Raw genomic sequence first — 15,439 nt, forward strand, 5'->3', positions numbered from 1 at the left:
TTAATTTAAAATACAGTAAGTTCAAATCCCATATGAAAGTAATTATTACAATAAAAATAATTAGCAATATATAAAACATTAAAACGTCATTAACTAATTTGTTTACATTTTTGCATAAATTGAGTTATAGGTTTGATCATTTATAAACACTGTGAAAAATATGAACATTGGCGCCATAATATGATTAACAATCTTTTAAGAACGTTTTTAAAGAAGAGTAACATATAAAATCAGTAAGCAATTGAATAAGATATAATATTAGCAAAATAGGTTTTTAACATAAAGAGGCTTTTGTAAGTTACTGATATATTAATTTAACTTATAAAAATGGATGCATTATTGATAAGCACCATCTATCAACGATAAACGGGCAAAATCAAAACAGTATTATTTAATATTTATTACAGAATTATTGCTAATGAATTATGTTCAAAATAAGTTATATAAAATTAGCAATACGTTTTAAATGAATTCTAGAATTATAAAACATTCAGAAACAATCCAAATTACATATAATAACTTGTTTATTGAGTCTCATATAAATTGCATCCGTAAATTGCAACAAGGATATTTTATAGATGGCAAAGAAATTATAATTATTAAGTTTTAAGTTACAAAACGTTTAACATTGTTTTAAATATAAATAATTATATTATATGAAAATTTACTTTAATATAAACAATTATATTAAGTTACCATTATAATATTTGGAACCAAAATACATAGATTGATAAACTTGCAAACTTACAATTTATAAAACTTGCCACTAGATGGCGCTATTATACCCATGCGCCCATATATACATCTATATACAACGTACATAAACAGCAACCTAACCATCAAGTTTTAATGTTTTGATTTTAAAGTTTTCTTGTACTTCTATGCATTGATACGTGTATTTTTATGTACTATTAAACAAATCATCAAGTGATTAAAGTTGAAAAAATATTTGAAAATATGCAAGACATTGATTTAGATGATAATGAAGAAGAATCCAAAAAACACATGGATGCGGTTAATTGGTATTTTCTATTCGATATATATCATAATTATCGTTCGTAAGGAGTAAACTCCAATCGTGCGTCGTAGCTGACACACACACACTTTTTTTTTTATTTCATTCCTATAAATATGACCATGGTCAAATAATCCACATTTTATTACTTACTATTTTTGGCCAGAATTAACTTTTTATATTCACCATTATTTTTAATACTTATATGATTTGGTTTCTTGATTTTACTTTTATTATCATTGGATGAAAAGTTTTGTTAACTTGTTATCTTTTTCTATCTTAGAATTTTAACATTCCTTGAGTTCTATTGGTATGTGTTATGTATTGAATATCAACGTCAGATTGGCTAAAAATAGTTTCTTGTTTCAATTATATAAAGTCCATGAGCAACACATTGTCGTTATAATAATTATTAATTTAAAACTACTTACAGGTTACTCTGAATCCCCTATGTTTTTTTTTTCTTTTAGCTTTAGCTTTATTAAGTGGTTGGTTCAGTTGGTTGGTTACCTTATGCCCTCAGATCCAAATATTTTATTTAGCCTAGCTTTCTAAATTAAGTTCTGTCATTCAATCAAATATCTAAAAAAAATACTTGGATCTATAACATTTACTTCTTGCCTAGCTTATTCATTGAAATTTAAGCATTGGACGTGCTGTGGGTTAATAAAAACAATTGATGATGAATTCAACTGTATCAACCTCGTTGTGGTTGTTATAATAGGTAACCATGGTAACAAATTATTAGGTAACAAATTATAACCTATATTAGGTTAGGTTTACCTGTATTGTTATAAATGTATTGCCAAATTAGTTGTTAGTGGTGCTAATACTACATAACACTGCTATTGTTAGGTAGAAATAGTTGTGGGGGAGATGCCGCCGGAGTCGAACCACAGAGGGTTCTTCCACCTTCGAACATATACGGGATATTTCATTAGGCTAGGTCTGAATTTCTATGAATTTGGGAACACCTATGGATTTTCATATCTTCATCATACATACTAATGAAAATATGATTATTATAATTGAAATAAGAGTGCAAAACAATAAAACATGATGATGTATTCAGCGCCTAAGAAACAAATAGCCAGTTCATTAAACTTTGTATAAGACATTATGGCTAGAATGTGTGGATCGATTGTCGATCGCCGTTTTACGCCCATTGTCAATCAATCTACCCTATCGGTGGTACAGCGTAATGGAATATATCCCAGACATCTCCTAGATACAGGAGTATCTAGGAGATGTCTGGGATATATTCCAGGTCTCTTAGGGTCTTTTCCTAGAGACCCTTACTCAGCAGGACATAAAAGGACAAATTAGATTAACATTAAAATGACTCCTTACTTTTCATGAGGCTATACCCTAGGGCTTTAAACTTGCCTCTCAAAAGGAGGGCCAACGTTCTAAAAATCTGAGGGAATCTATTCTCTTCTTTGATTCTTAAAAGTAATGTGAAACATTTAACGAAAAATACGCTAGCCTACACGCTTAAGATTTAAAAAAAATCTCATAGGTATGTGAAGTAATAACAATTCGCACTGGCCAGCGTGGTGAAGTGTGATCCTAATCCCTCACACTCTAAAAATAAATCCGTGCACAGCAAATGGTAAGGTTGACGAACACTTTTCCAATAAAGAGTAAGAAAATTATTGAAAGACAAGGATTTTGTTATAATTAAACTTTATTCCTAAATAAATGCTAAATATTTCGTAAATTTAGTAGATGAAAGGGCCAGCGCAGCCACAAGCGCAAGATCCAGTGATGGAGACGGTTCCAGCAGCTGGAATAATTCCTCCGAATTCCACAGCGCCAAGGATGGGCACCTGTCCAGCGACGAGGGTGGTACCGGCGACGGGCAGCTCGCCAGCGACGGCGACCTCACCGACGCCAGCGCCGCCGTATGCTCCGACCGGACCAAAAGGGCCGATAGGTCCAGCTAAAGGACCAGCGAAGGGTCCAGGGCCTATTGGACCGATACCAGGTCCGTAAGCAAGACCGTCTCCATAATATCCTGCAGGTCCTAGGCACTGGGTGAAGACATTCTAAAACAGAAAGAACAAAACAAATTTTAGCTTTTATTAATATTAAGTTTGTGTATTATGGAGTTTCTTTCTCTACTTATTCTCCATAATTCTAACACCTTGTGAAGTGGTGGTAGATGTATTGGCGTTTAACAAGAGTTCCTTAAAGAATCTATTTTGAATATTTTTTCTTTGATTTGATTTCATTATGTATATATTAACATTATGAGACAAAAAAATATATGTTCTTTAAAATTCTCATATAAATGGTGACTAATAATAAATAAATAATAGTTAAAAAAAACTAAAAAATACGCTTTTATAAAAAATTCGACCAAAAAATGAAAAATAAATAATAGTTTAAAAAAACTAAAAAAATACACTTTTTATAGAAAATCCAACTAAAAAAATAGAAAATAATGTTTTTAAAATTTGAATTAAGAATAGTGTAAATAAGATAAAAATATTTTTTATTGTAAAAAAAGCGTGGGGTGCATGGTGTCAATAGTTATAAATATTTTATTGATAGATATTGAGTAGAAGGATTATCATTTTGATAATATCTTAAAAAGCACCCCACGCTTTTTTTACAATAAAAAATATTTTTATCTTATTTACACTATTCTTAATTCAAATTTTAAAAACATTATTTTCTATTTTTTTAGTTGGATTTTCTATAAAAAGTGTATTTTTTTAGTTTTTTTAAACTATTATTTATTTTTCATTTTTTGGTCGAATTTTTTATAAAAGCGTATTTTTTAGTTTTTTTTAACTATTATTTATTTTTCATTTTTAGTGATTATTTTAGCGATTATTTTAACGATTATTACGTAGCGTATTATCAAGTTTATCTTTCGAATCAGCATCAGCACCTTTGCTTAGCAGTGCAAAAATGAATATTGGGTCTTTGTTTAACGCAGCTGTATGAAGTGGTGTTTTACATTGGTGTTTATTTTTATTGTTAACGTGAAAATCCCAGAGGAGTTGTTGAATGACATCCGAATTGCCAATGCTAACTGCTTTCTTTTATAATTTATACCATATCCCAGGTCCTCTATCTTGGATAAAAGTAATCACGGAAAAAGGATGATAGAGCATCTTTTAAAAACAGGCGCTGATGGCAATACTCAAGAGAAAAACGGTCAACTGCTTTACATCTAGCCATTTCAAAAGGACGTCGTCCAATCATCGATTTAATATTACAGCATGATGATGTTAATATCAAAAATAATTCTAGAATTTCTTCTCTTTGTGTTGCTGCTGCCTGCAGAGATTTTAAAACTGTTAGTAGTTTAATTAATTTTACAGCTCGAGTTAATAATATAAGTTGTGACTATAACGATGAGCTGAAATCATATATGCCTTTACATTTGGCAGCAAGAAATGGAAACAATGAAATAGTGGAAATCTTGTTAAAGGAAGGTGCAGATGTTGAAGTGCTGAATGAATAAGGATGATGAGACACCGCTTCATGATGCTATTAACAACGGACGCGTCGAAGTTGAGGTCAGGTCAGGTCAGGTCAGGTCAGGTCAGGTCAGGTCAAGTCAGGTCAGGTCAGGTCAGGTCAGGTCAGGTCAAGGTCAGGTCAGGTCAGGTCAGGTCAGGTCAGGTCAGGTCAGGTCAGGTCAGGTCAGGTCAGGTTAGGTTAGGTGATCGGCGTGCCTGGTAGATTCCTTTATTGGTCTTAACGCAGACCTTCCGGGTCTCAGGAAAACAAAAATCGCTGATCCTGATTATCCTAGTAAGGATAACGGGTCAGAATGTTTAAAATATTGAATTGTCATCGGTCCTTAATAAGTATGCCAAATTTCAAGTTAATCCGACGTTCTGAAGGGGGTTAAAATCATGTTCAAAGATTCCGTTACATACTAACATACCAACATACCAACATACATACGTCTGAAGCTAATAAAAGCGTATTAAAAATAGACATGGAAGACTAGTGGACCTATCATATCTCCCTGGTGAATACATAGGAAAAATTTACCTAAAATCGTAGCCAAGCAATTTACAAATCGTAGATGTCTATGTGGTCTGATTTAAAATGTGACATAAGTACAAACTATACTTTAATTTATTATTTGTATTATAATAAAATGTTTTGAATGGTGAAAGGATGTTAATAATGATAATCTTAGCTTTTACCTGGATCAAGCAAGCCTGGACGAAAAGAATCAATACAGCGAAGGTAGACATAGTGGTGTCTGTTCTACAAGTTACAGAATGTTTTAACACAAAGTTGTCAGTGCTTTTATATCAGACGTATTGCTTATGTCATTGTTATTTCGTTACTTAAGTGTTGTGTTGTCATAATATTTGGTTTGGAAATATTTTATTTTTACTTCTAATTTTGACAATTTATTTTTTTGTCAACGGATTCTGTAATCATAGAGATATATTGCAATATTATTTCGCGATCCACCATCCAGTCCGTTTGATGAATGATAACTGACTCCTCTGGTGTTGCAAAGATCAATAGGCGACGGTGACTGCTTTCCATCAGCTAGCCCGTTTGCCTCATCGTTTAGGTATAATTATAAAAAGAAACACCCTTCCACCGAAAGCCGAACTCTAGCAATGAACGTGACAGTGGTACTTCCCGTCGAACCATATTGGCATTGCAAATTTTCTAGTCTTATCAAGAAAAATAAGTAAGAAAAAGTGTGAGCTGATAAAAATAATAAAATAGCACACAATTTAATTAGATATTGCTAATAACACTGATATTACAAATATTATTACAAATAACATATCGATCGCTTTCTTGACACAGATAAATTTATAAAAATGTCACGTTTTTCACAAGAATATTACAATAATACTTACGCATAATTACGATTGTTATGTAATCGATAATAATGTGATATATATACTAGAAGTAAATGAATAACAGGTACTTTCAAGTTCGATTATTATTTTACAACAAACAACCATGTGTTTCAAAGCCGGACTTTTTCTATGTACCCTGGCACTTATTCAGGTAATTATTTTTATAATATAGGAGTAGCACACGATGGTGGTCCACCTGACGGTAAGTAGTGTCGCAAATGGACATCTGTAATCAACCCCATATAGGATTACATTCCTACCTGAGGTCGACCACAGATGCGCCGCTACCCCTGAGGACTAGGCTGGAACGCCTAGAGAAAGTATGTCTCCTATACCACACCCTTCATACCATAACACAGCAGCGCTTAACGCTGCTGTTATTAGGCAGCAATAGGAATCAATTAAGGAACAGTAAATAGTATAATTGTGGAAAAAGTGTGGGGTGCTCCATTTATCAGGTTCGAAAAGCGCCCCATACTTTTTCCACAATTATACTATTTACTGTTCCTTGATTGATTCCTAGATTGAAGATTATTTTTTGCTTTTTAGTTGATTTTAACATAAAAGCGTGTTTTTTAGTTTTTTAAACTATATTTATTTTATTAATTTTTAGTATTTCTTGTTATAGCGACCACCATCATGCATCTTTTGTAAAAAAATCAAGTGTCTATCTATTACGGTTTAAGAGATAAAGTCCTGTGACTCACGAACAGACAGCGAAGGGTTTCATTTTATCCTTTGAGTACGGAATCCTAAAAAACATTCTACAAGATGGCATTATAGATAAGTTTCAGTACATTTGAGTTATAGGGAAATAACATTATTATTTTCCAAAGCTAAAAAATAATCTAGTAACTTTGCCTGAACGCTCCATAAGGCGCTTTGTCTCGCCTCGAAAATCGTTAATCCTGAGGATATTGATAAGGACAATGGTACAAAATTATTAAAATCGTGTATTGTCATCGGTTCTTGATAATTCTTCAAAATTTTTAATTAAACTAAACGTTCAAAGTGGATAGAAATCGGGCTCAAAGATTCCGTTACTGTTACGTACATACATACAAACGTACAACCCAAGCTAATAAAAGCGTGTTAAAAACTACTCCTTAAATATTACTTAACATTACTATTTATTTACAGACCATCTCAGCACAATGCATTGAAGCTATTGAAGCTTACGGCTGCGGTTGGGGCCCTGCGCCCTTAGCTGCTTCTTGCGGAGCCTGGGGCGCAGCACCCTATGCTGAATGGGCTTACGCTCCTGCTGCCTCCCTCGCAGCTTCCAACGGCCCTGGTCTTGCTATTTCCAGCGCGTCACCAATAATCCCTGCTGGAGTCTCCGTGCTCTCTGACAACGCTTATGAAGGTGGTTTAGCTGTGGGTGGCGCGTTGCCTTTCCTTGGAACTGTTGCTATCGAAGGCGCTCTGCCCACCGCTGGTGCGGGTGCCATTGCATATGGCTGTGGCAATGGAGCTGTGACCATCACCGCTGAGGATATTGGTGCCTATGGTTATGGTGCTATCGCTGGACCTCTCGGCTATGGTGCTGGTCTGGTCGGCCCTCTCGGCTACGGCCCTGCGGTCGCTGGCTACGGACCTTGTGGATGCGGCGCCATCTATTGAATTGTTTAAATAGTAAATTTGAGTATAGATGAATTGACCAGGTGTTTGTTTTAGTTATTGTGATCTCGTAATAAAATTATTGTTAAATTAAAATTGTATTTTATACTTTTCAACCTCCACAAAAACCTAAAAAATATTGTGTTTAAAATAAATTTGAAGTTCGGTTCCTGTGTGAAGGGTGTGGTAGGGGAGACAGACTTTTCCGAGGCGTTCCAGCTTAGTCCTCAGGGGTAGCAGCACATCTGTGGCCGACCTCAGGTAGGAATATCTAATCCTATCTGGGGTTGATTACAGATGTCCATGGCCGGCAGTAGCCACTTACCATCAGGGGGACTGCATGCTCGTCTGCTACTCTTATATTATAAAAAAAGGCATTTTGAAAATCGTGTTATTACGATACTTAATGGTGTCGTCTACTAGGATCAAACAGTAGGACTACCATGAGTTTACAAAAGTATTACTCGCTAGCGACTGCGTAAAATAAATGTATGAAAAATTGTACAGCGCCTCTGGTGGTTACTCGTAGAACTAAAATCCGTAGTGACGTAACTCGATACGTAAAAAACCTATCGAAATCAAATCGCTAGCGAATGTCATTATGATCTATTGCCATACAAATTCGGTCCCATGAGTCATTAATTTGACAGACGTTGTCAAGAAATACCGTAACGATAGTAGTTATGTTATTCACTAGCAAAATGACAATAGTTTTCTATTTACCATTTCTATAGTGGCGTTTCTATGCCAACTCATGGTAATGCTACAGGATCTACAAAGTAATGGTATATGGCAAACTAAAGAAAAACACTGATTTTAAAGAGAATACAATTTATTTATATATTGACACACGAGGTCACAAAAGCGGTTCCATGGGTGGTAGAATCAATTTGAATCTCTCATGGATATGGTCGTCACCAAGGAGCTTCTATCGCCCACCTATTTCTAGTACGAAGCAAGATTTTGTTCGAAGAGTCTGGATGTCGACTTACTTAATATAATTGACTTGGTAGAACCACTGCTCTACAATATATAAAGTTTATTACAGACTACCAAACAGCAGCACCCTGCACTTACCATCAGGTGGACCGCATGATTGTTTACAAAGTTAATCTTATGAAAAAGTTTATTGTTTTATAATGCTTTTATTTTCTATACTAATGTAATGATAAAAAATTTTAGGATTAGATCCACCTAATTAGTGTAATTAATTATAGTACAAAAATGTTGATCACTACATATCAAATAATTATGTACTTATCAAATCCTTACTTCCTTACTAATATTATAAATCCGAAAGTAACTCTGTCTATCTGTCTGGTTGTATCTTCTTCACGCCTAAACCACTGAACCGATTTTAATGAAATTTTGTACAAAGATAGTCTGAGACCCGAGAAAGGACATAGAATAGTTTTTATCCCGGAAGTTTCACGGGAAGTAGGGATGGCGATCTAAGATCGATTAATCGGAGAATCGATCTTTTGGACCAAAAAATCCATTATTAACCTACTTCAAAAAGGAGGTGGTTATCAATTCGGCCGGTATCTCTTTTTTTTATGTATGGACACGAATTACTCCGCCGTTAGTGGACCGATTTTAATAATTCTTTTTTTATTGTGTAGGGACGAGCTGGAAATTGGTCTCATTTAAATATGGTTAGAATCCATCGACGGGTTCTGGAGACAAAATATGTAACTCCTCAACCGATGGGTATAATTGAGTTTTGTTTGACAATATTTGGTGTAGGTTCTAATGAAATTGCAAAGCCAGTTTATCATTGACTATTTAAGGGTCTGATAATGTGGCTCGGAGTCAAAATATGTAACTCCTCAACCGATGGGAATAATTAAGGGAATTGCAAAGTCAGTTCATTATTGACTATTTAGTTAGGTTAGGTTGGAACATATAAGATAATATAAAATTAAGCGAGCAGGGCGCGGTAGCGCCTTGCGAGCGGTCGGTTCCAATCAATGTAAATTCAGACCTCACCTTCATTCATGATCACGTTTTTGCAATTTTACATTATATTAATATAAATGTTAGTATGTCATCACTAAAAAGGGTGAAAAAAATTTTTTAACAAAAAATACAACCGACTTCTATGTCACTACAAAGTAAAAAATAATTGAAATAAATGTTGATTTAGTACATATTTCTGAAGTCGGCGCTCATATTAGACACGCTGTTTACATTGTTATCCAACTAAATATATTAAGCGCCGACTTCACAAGGAGGTTTCAGAGTTGGTACGACAAATTTTCGCCAGATGGCGCCACTGCCATTGCAATGAAGTTACGAATTTTCAGTAAAAAATATGTTAATATCAGAATTACACTGTAACAACAATCTTTGCAGAATTACACTGGACGAATGTAGGTAGGTAGGAGTTATAATTCACTGGTCGTCTAGTGATAGAAACAGTGGTGGTGGTAAGAACGTGCTAGTTATTAAAACTCGGGGGTCTGAGGTTCGAATCCCAGACACACACCTAGGATATGTCAAAATGATTTGTGTATTAGAAATTGATTTCCTTGTTAAATATGTTATTTTGGGATAGTGCAAATGAAAATAAAATTATGTATAACAACTTTTATTTCTTAAATATGAATAAAGATTTTAGTAGTAAGCACCACATCCGCAGCCGGCAGGTCCATAGCCGTAAGGTCCAGCTAGTGCAGGGCCGTACGCGAGAGGTTCGGCGATACCAGCGTAGCCGTAGGGCCCGGCCAGACCAGCGTAGCCATCCTCAGCGGTGATGGCCACAGCGCCGTTGCCACAGCCGTAAGCGACAGCACCGGCACCAGCAGTGGGGAGAGCGCCCTCGATAGCCACGGTTCCAAGGAAAGGCAGAGCGCCGCCTACAGCCAGAGCACCTTCGTACGCGTTCTCGGACAGGACGGAGACTCCAGCGGGGATGAGAGGAGAAGCGGAGGAGATGGCGAGGCCAGGACCGTTGGAGGCGGCGAGGGCTCCAGCAGGAGCATAGGCCCAGCCTGCGAGGGGAGCGGCGGCGTACGGCGCGTCGTACCAGGCAGCAGCGCAGGGAGCAGCCGCCAGGGGAGCAGCAATGAAGGGAGCACCACCGAATGGGCCGCCGTAACACTGAGCGGAGATGCTCTGCAGGCAGAAAATAATTGGATTAATTTAAACAGCTTTATGAAGTACATAATTAGCAAACGAGCTAGCAGTCCATCTGATAGTAAGTGGCATACTGACATAAATCTCACCCATGTACATAATCAATCCCAGATGGTCATACCAGAAATTAGGCACAGATTCGTTGCTGTTACTCAGTAGCAAGCTGAAAAGCCTGGTATGAGTGACATCCTTACCATACTTTTCAATACTTTTGTTTTAAGCAAAAATACAAAGTTGAACCACGAGGAATTTTATCACCTTTCAATTATAAACTGGTTTTTTTTGTAATATTGGAGTAGCAGACAATGCTTGCAGTTCACCTGATGGTAAGTGGCTACTGCTGCTGCTGCATGGACATCTATAATTGATCCCAGATAGGACTAGATATTCCTATCTAAGGTCGGCAGTAGATACGCCGATACCCTTGAGGACTAAGCCGGAACGCCTTAAAAAAGTATATCTCCCTTACCACACCCTTCAAACCAGACAGCAGGGTTTAACACTGCTGTTGTTAGGCAGAAATAGATGTGTGGCGGTAGTGCAGCCGGCGTTGAACTACAAATGATTCTATTCTACAAATTATATCCTTAAACCACAGTAGAATATATAACCTTACCTGGATGAGAAGCGCTTGAGCGCAGATGACAACGATGCTCTTGAAAGACATGTTGCTGCTTGTTCGAAGACTTGATACGATGTTGAAGAAGGTAAAATCATCGGCTTATATACTAAATTTATCGTTAAAACTGTAACATATTACGAATGTAGGCAAGTTATTGTAATACCTATAGATGTTATGTAATGAACGTGACTTTGCTAGTTATTTATTAGAGCATTGTGTCATGATTGCAAGGTCATAGAGTATGATTCGAAGGTCAGCCATTTCTTCATCTGTTGCTAGGATGAAGCAGGGATTGTCCCTGTAGTTCTGGGACCAGAACAGGGCTACGGTATCCCCTGCCTGTCATAAGAGGCGACTAAAAGGGGCTTCCGGGCTAATGGACGGCAAGATTAGGAGTTCGAACCGCCCGACCAGCAACCGCGGGAAGAACGGCGGTATGTATACCCGCATGCCGTTGTACACATCAGAGGATGTGGCGAGCTTATGCTCACCTTGGAGGAGCCCGATGGGGCAATCGCGCTTAGAGGACTGGAGATCCCGGAGTCTTCAACTCATCGCCGAGGATGGCCACCGGGGGGCACTAAATGGCATGGCACTAAAACTAGTGCGGTAAGAATCTTACGTAACCCCGTGTCGCTCCCACGGCATAGGGTGCCTTTTGAAGGTTTCCCCCTCGTAAACAAAAAAAAGTTTGGAAAATCCAAAAGTGCACGACTCATAATGCTCATTTAATTATGAAATATATAAAAAAAAAAAAACTTAAGTCGTTCAAAATTAATTGCCGAAAAAACAGCTGTAGTAGGAAGAAGGTACTGCACAAGCGCCCCTGGTGGAATAAATGTACATAATATCTATAGATATACAGTCTTGTAGTTTTCGTTTTTTATTAATTGCAATTAAACGACACTGAATTAATTAATCATTCGCATTCAGTGACCTACAATCGTCGATTAGAATTTAAAAAAAAAAAATAACTCAAATGATGGATTTTTTCACAAGTTACAGTGTTTTCAGGTTTCACACATGACGGACAGGAAAATTTTTTGACCTATTTTGGTGTTTTTTTTCAATTGTATTGCAGTAAATCAATTTTTAAAAAGTATGGAATTAATCTCCATTAAATTATCTCGACAATAGTATGCAAAATATCTTGATTCCGTGAACTATCAAGGCTATAATAATAAAAATAGCCGCCAAAATGAAGCGAAAAAAATTTTTCGATCGTAAAACACTCTCTGATGCTTCACATCATGAGTCGTGCAAAAAAGGATGAAGCAGATACATTTTGGTGTAAGGTTGAAGATGCCGGCGGACTTATCTAAAGTGTGGGCTTACTTATACTTAAGGTAATAAGAGAGCTTGCCTTTACTTGGTCGTAAGTGGTCATTGCTACCCATGAACATCTGTGACCATCTCAGACAGAACAACTGCTGTCCCTGTAGTTCCGGGACCAGAATAGGGCTACGGTATCCCCAGCCTGTCGTAAGAGGCGACTAAAAGGGGCTTTCGGGCTCGAACCGCTCGGCTCGAATCTTTTTAATGAAGGCAATACCCTTCGGTTGTTTGACTAGTGATGGCTTATATGCTTTTGAAGTACTTATATGCTTTTGATGTGGGACTAAGGAATTTCAAAAATATTTCATACAAATCGTTTGAGAAAAGTGCTGAAAATCAATTACAATGATTATGTATCCTATTACATTACAGGTTAATATTACACCGGCTACAGACTCACGCCGAGACTCCCGAGAACACGCGCAATTTCTCGGGGAGATTTCTCGGCAAGAGTTGCAGCGTGAGTCTGTAGCCGGCTTTACAGTAACGTTATTAACTTATATGCACTATAATAATTAAGTGTAAAGAAAGAAACTACTTAAAGGAATTGACAAAGTTTTTCATTAATCTCTTACTAAGGCGATTAGGCTTTTATCATATTTACAAAGATAATTAAGTAAAATTTCAAAATATTATAATTTAAATTTAATTTGTATGATCGTTTGACATTTTATTTTATTAAAATAATTGTAGTTAATTTTATCATTTTTACCTCGCTTTTATTAGCTTGACCTGTGTATATGTATGTAACGGAATCTTTGAACTCGATTTTTACCCACTTTGAGCGGTGCGATTAATTTAAATTTGAACACTTGTGAAGAACCGATGACAATACACGATTTTAATAATTTTATCCCATGCACTTCATTAAGATCGTCAAGAATCAGGATTAAGGATTTTCCTTGAGCGATTTTAGAATGGTTTTTAGTTTTTAAACAATAATTATTTTAAAATAATTGGCCAAGTGCGAGTCGAACTCGCACACGGAGGGTTCCGTACCACGTATTTATTTTTATTTTTAGTATTTTTTATCACAGTAGGAATTAGCTTCATTAGTAGGTTTATGCATTTTTAAAATATAAAGTGGTGAATATTAACTACATTTCGCCAATATTATATCAATTTTCCTGCTCTCTCTAAATATACAACAATTACATCATCATCATCAACCCATAATTAGCATAATTAGCCAGGTGTGGAGGTTTTCCTTCGCCGTTAAAGCAAGTGCAAGCAAGCAATTAACTTCTAATACGCACATAAAAATCATAGATTGTGCGTACCTGGGATTTGAACCTCGGACTTCTCGGTTGAGAGGCCGAGCGTCTAACTACTAGACTATCACTACTTTTGTTATCAATTACATAGTTAACTATTAACACGATAATAAAATAATAACTTATAACAGTCATTGCAATGTTATTATTAAACACAGAACAATCGAAGACTGGGACTTTTGGGCTAGAGATGAAACAAGTACAATTAGGGTTTAAAATTATGACCATAATTTTCTGTTTTTAATACGCTTTTATTAGCTTCAGACGTATGTATGTTAGTATGTAACGGAATCTTTGAACATGATTTTAACCCCCTTCAAAACGTCGGATTAACTTGAAATTTGGCATACTTATTAAGGACCGATGACAATTCAATATTTTAAACATTCTGACCCGTTATCCTTACTAGAATAATCAGGATCAGCGATTTTTGTTTTCCTGAGACCCGGCAGGTCTGCGTTAAGACCAATAAAGGAATCTATCAGGCGCGCCGATCACCTAACCTAACCTAACCTGACCTGACCTGACCTGACCTGACCTGACCTGACCTGACCTGACCTGACCTCAACTTGACGCGTCCGTTGTTAATAGCATCATGAAGCGGTGTCTCATCATCCTTATTCATTCAGCACTTCAACATCTGCACCTTCCTTTAACAAGATTTCCACTATTTCATTGTTCCCATTTCTTGCTGCCAAATGTAAAGGCATATATGATTTCAGCTCATCGTCATAGTCACAACTTATATTATTAACTCGAGCTGTAAAATTAATTAAACTACTAACAGTTTTAAAATCTCTGCAGGCAGCAGCAACACAAAGAGAAGAAGTTCTAGAATTATTTTTGATATTAACATCATCATGCTGTAATATTAAATCGATGATTGGACGACGTCCTTTTGAAATGGCTAGATGTAAAGCAGTTGACCGTTTTTCTCTTGAGTATTGCCATCAGCGCCTGTTTTTAAAAGATGCTCTATCATCCTTTTTCCATGATTACTTTTATCCAAGATAGAGGACCTGGGATATGGTATAAATTATGAAAGAAAGCAGTTAGCATTGGCAATTCGGATGTCATTCAACAACTCCTCTGGGATTTTCACGTTAACAATAAAAATAAACACCAATGTAAAACACCACTTCATACAGCTGTGTTAAACAATGACCCAATATTCATTTTTGCACTGCTAAGCAAAGGTTCTGATGCTGATTCGAAAGATAAACTTGATAAACTTGATAATCGCTAAAATAATCACTAAAAAATGAAAAATAAATAATAGTTAAAAAATACGCTTTTATAAAAAATTCGCCCAAAAAATGAAAAATAAATAATAGTTTAAAAAAACTAAAAAAATACACTTTTTATAGAAAATCCAACTAAAAAATAGAAAATATTTTTTTTAAAATTTGAATTAAGAATAGTGTAAATAAGATAAAAATATTTTTTATTGTAAAAAAAGCGTGGGGTGCTTTTTAAGATTTTATCAAAATGATAATCCTTCTACTCAATATCTATCAATAAAATATTTATAACTATTGACACCATGCACCCCACGCTTTTTTTACAATAATATTAG

The 15,439-nt window shown here is 35.9% G+C and overlaps 3 protein-coding genes across 3 annotated transcripts; 1 reads left to right on the plus strand and 2 right to left on the minus strand.

Annotated features, from left to right (window-relative positions):
• Nucleotides 1–2,736: 2,736 nt before the first annotated feature.
• Nucleotides 2,737–5,241, minus strand: LOC140748514 (uncharacterized). Its single transcript, XM_073081328.1, has 2 exons — nucleotides 5,191–5,241; nucleotides 2,737–3,063 (listed from the first exon to the last, which is right to left on the minus strand). Exons 1-2 carry the CDS (start codon nucleotides 5,239–5,241, stop codon nucleotides 2,737–2,739), a joined length of 378 nt encoding a protein of 125 aa, XP_072937429.1.
• An 817-nt stretch (nucleotides 5,242–6,058) lies between these two features.
• Nucleotides 6,059–7,497, plus strand: LOC140748515 (chorion class B protein PC10-like). Its single transcript, XM_073081329.1, has 2 exons — nucleotides 6,059–6,076; nucleotides 7,015–7,497. The coding sequence occupies exons 1-2, from the start codon at nucleotides 6,059–6,061 to the stop codon at nucleotides 7,495–7,497; spliced, it is 501 nt and encodes a 166-aa protein (XP_072937430.1).
• Nucleotides 7,498–10,110: 2,613 nt separating this feature from the next.
• On the minus strand, nucleotides 10,111–11,299 carry LOC140748516 (chorion class B protein Ld10-like). The gene is made up of 2 exons (XM_073081330.1): nucleotides 11,249–11,299; nucleotides 10,111–10,611 (listed from the first exon to the last, which is right to left on the minus strand). The coding sequence occupies exons 1-2, from the start codon at nucleotides 11,297–11,299 to the stop codon at nucleotides 10,111–10,113; spliced, it is 552 nt and encodes a 183-aa protein (XP_072937431.1).
• Nucleotides 11,300–15,439: the final 4,140 nt, after the last annotated feature.

The sequence above is a fragment of the Epargyreus clarus genome, unplaced genomic scaffold, assembly GCF_041222505.1.
Source record: "Epargyreus clarus isolate Ecla_fem2 unplaced genomic scaffold, WU_Ecla_fem_2.2 ptg000016l, whole genome shotgun sequence".
Lineage (NCBI taxonomy): Eukaryota > Metazoa > Arthropoda > Insecta > Lepidoptera > Hesperiidae > Epargyreus > Epargyreus clarus.

What these genes read in the sequence shown, in the direction of transcription:
- LOC140748514 (XM_073081328.1), bottom strand. Translation starts at nt 5,241, where the DNA reads ATGTCTACCTTCGCTGTATTGATTCTTTTCGTCCAGGCTTGCTTGATC. An exon ending in TCCAGGCTTGCTTGATCCAG is followed by an intron (nt 3,064 to 5,190) that starts GTAAAAGCTAAG and finishes TTTCTGTTTTAG; the next exon opens with AATGTCTTCACCCAGTGCCT.
- LOC140748516 (XM_073081330.1), bottom strand. Translation starts at nt 11,299, where the DNA reads ATGTCTTTCAAGAGCATCGTTGTCATCTGCGCTCAAGCGCTTCTCATC. An exon ending in CTCAAGCGCTTCTCATCCAG is followed by an intron (nt 10,612 to 11,248) that starts GTAAGGTTATAT and finishes TTCTGCCTGCAG; the next exon opens with AGCATCTCCGCTCAGTGTTA.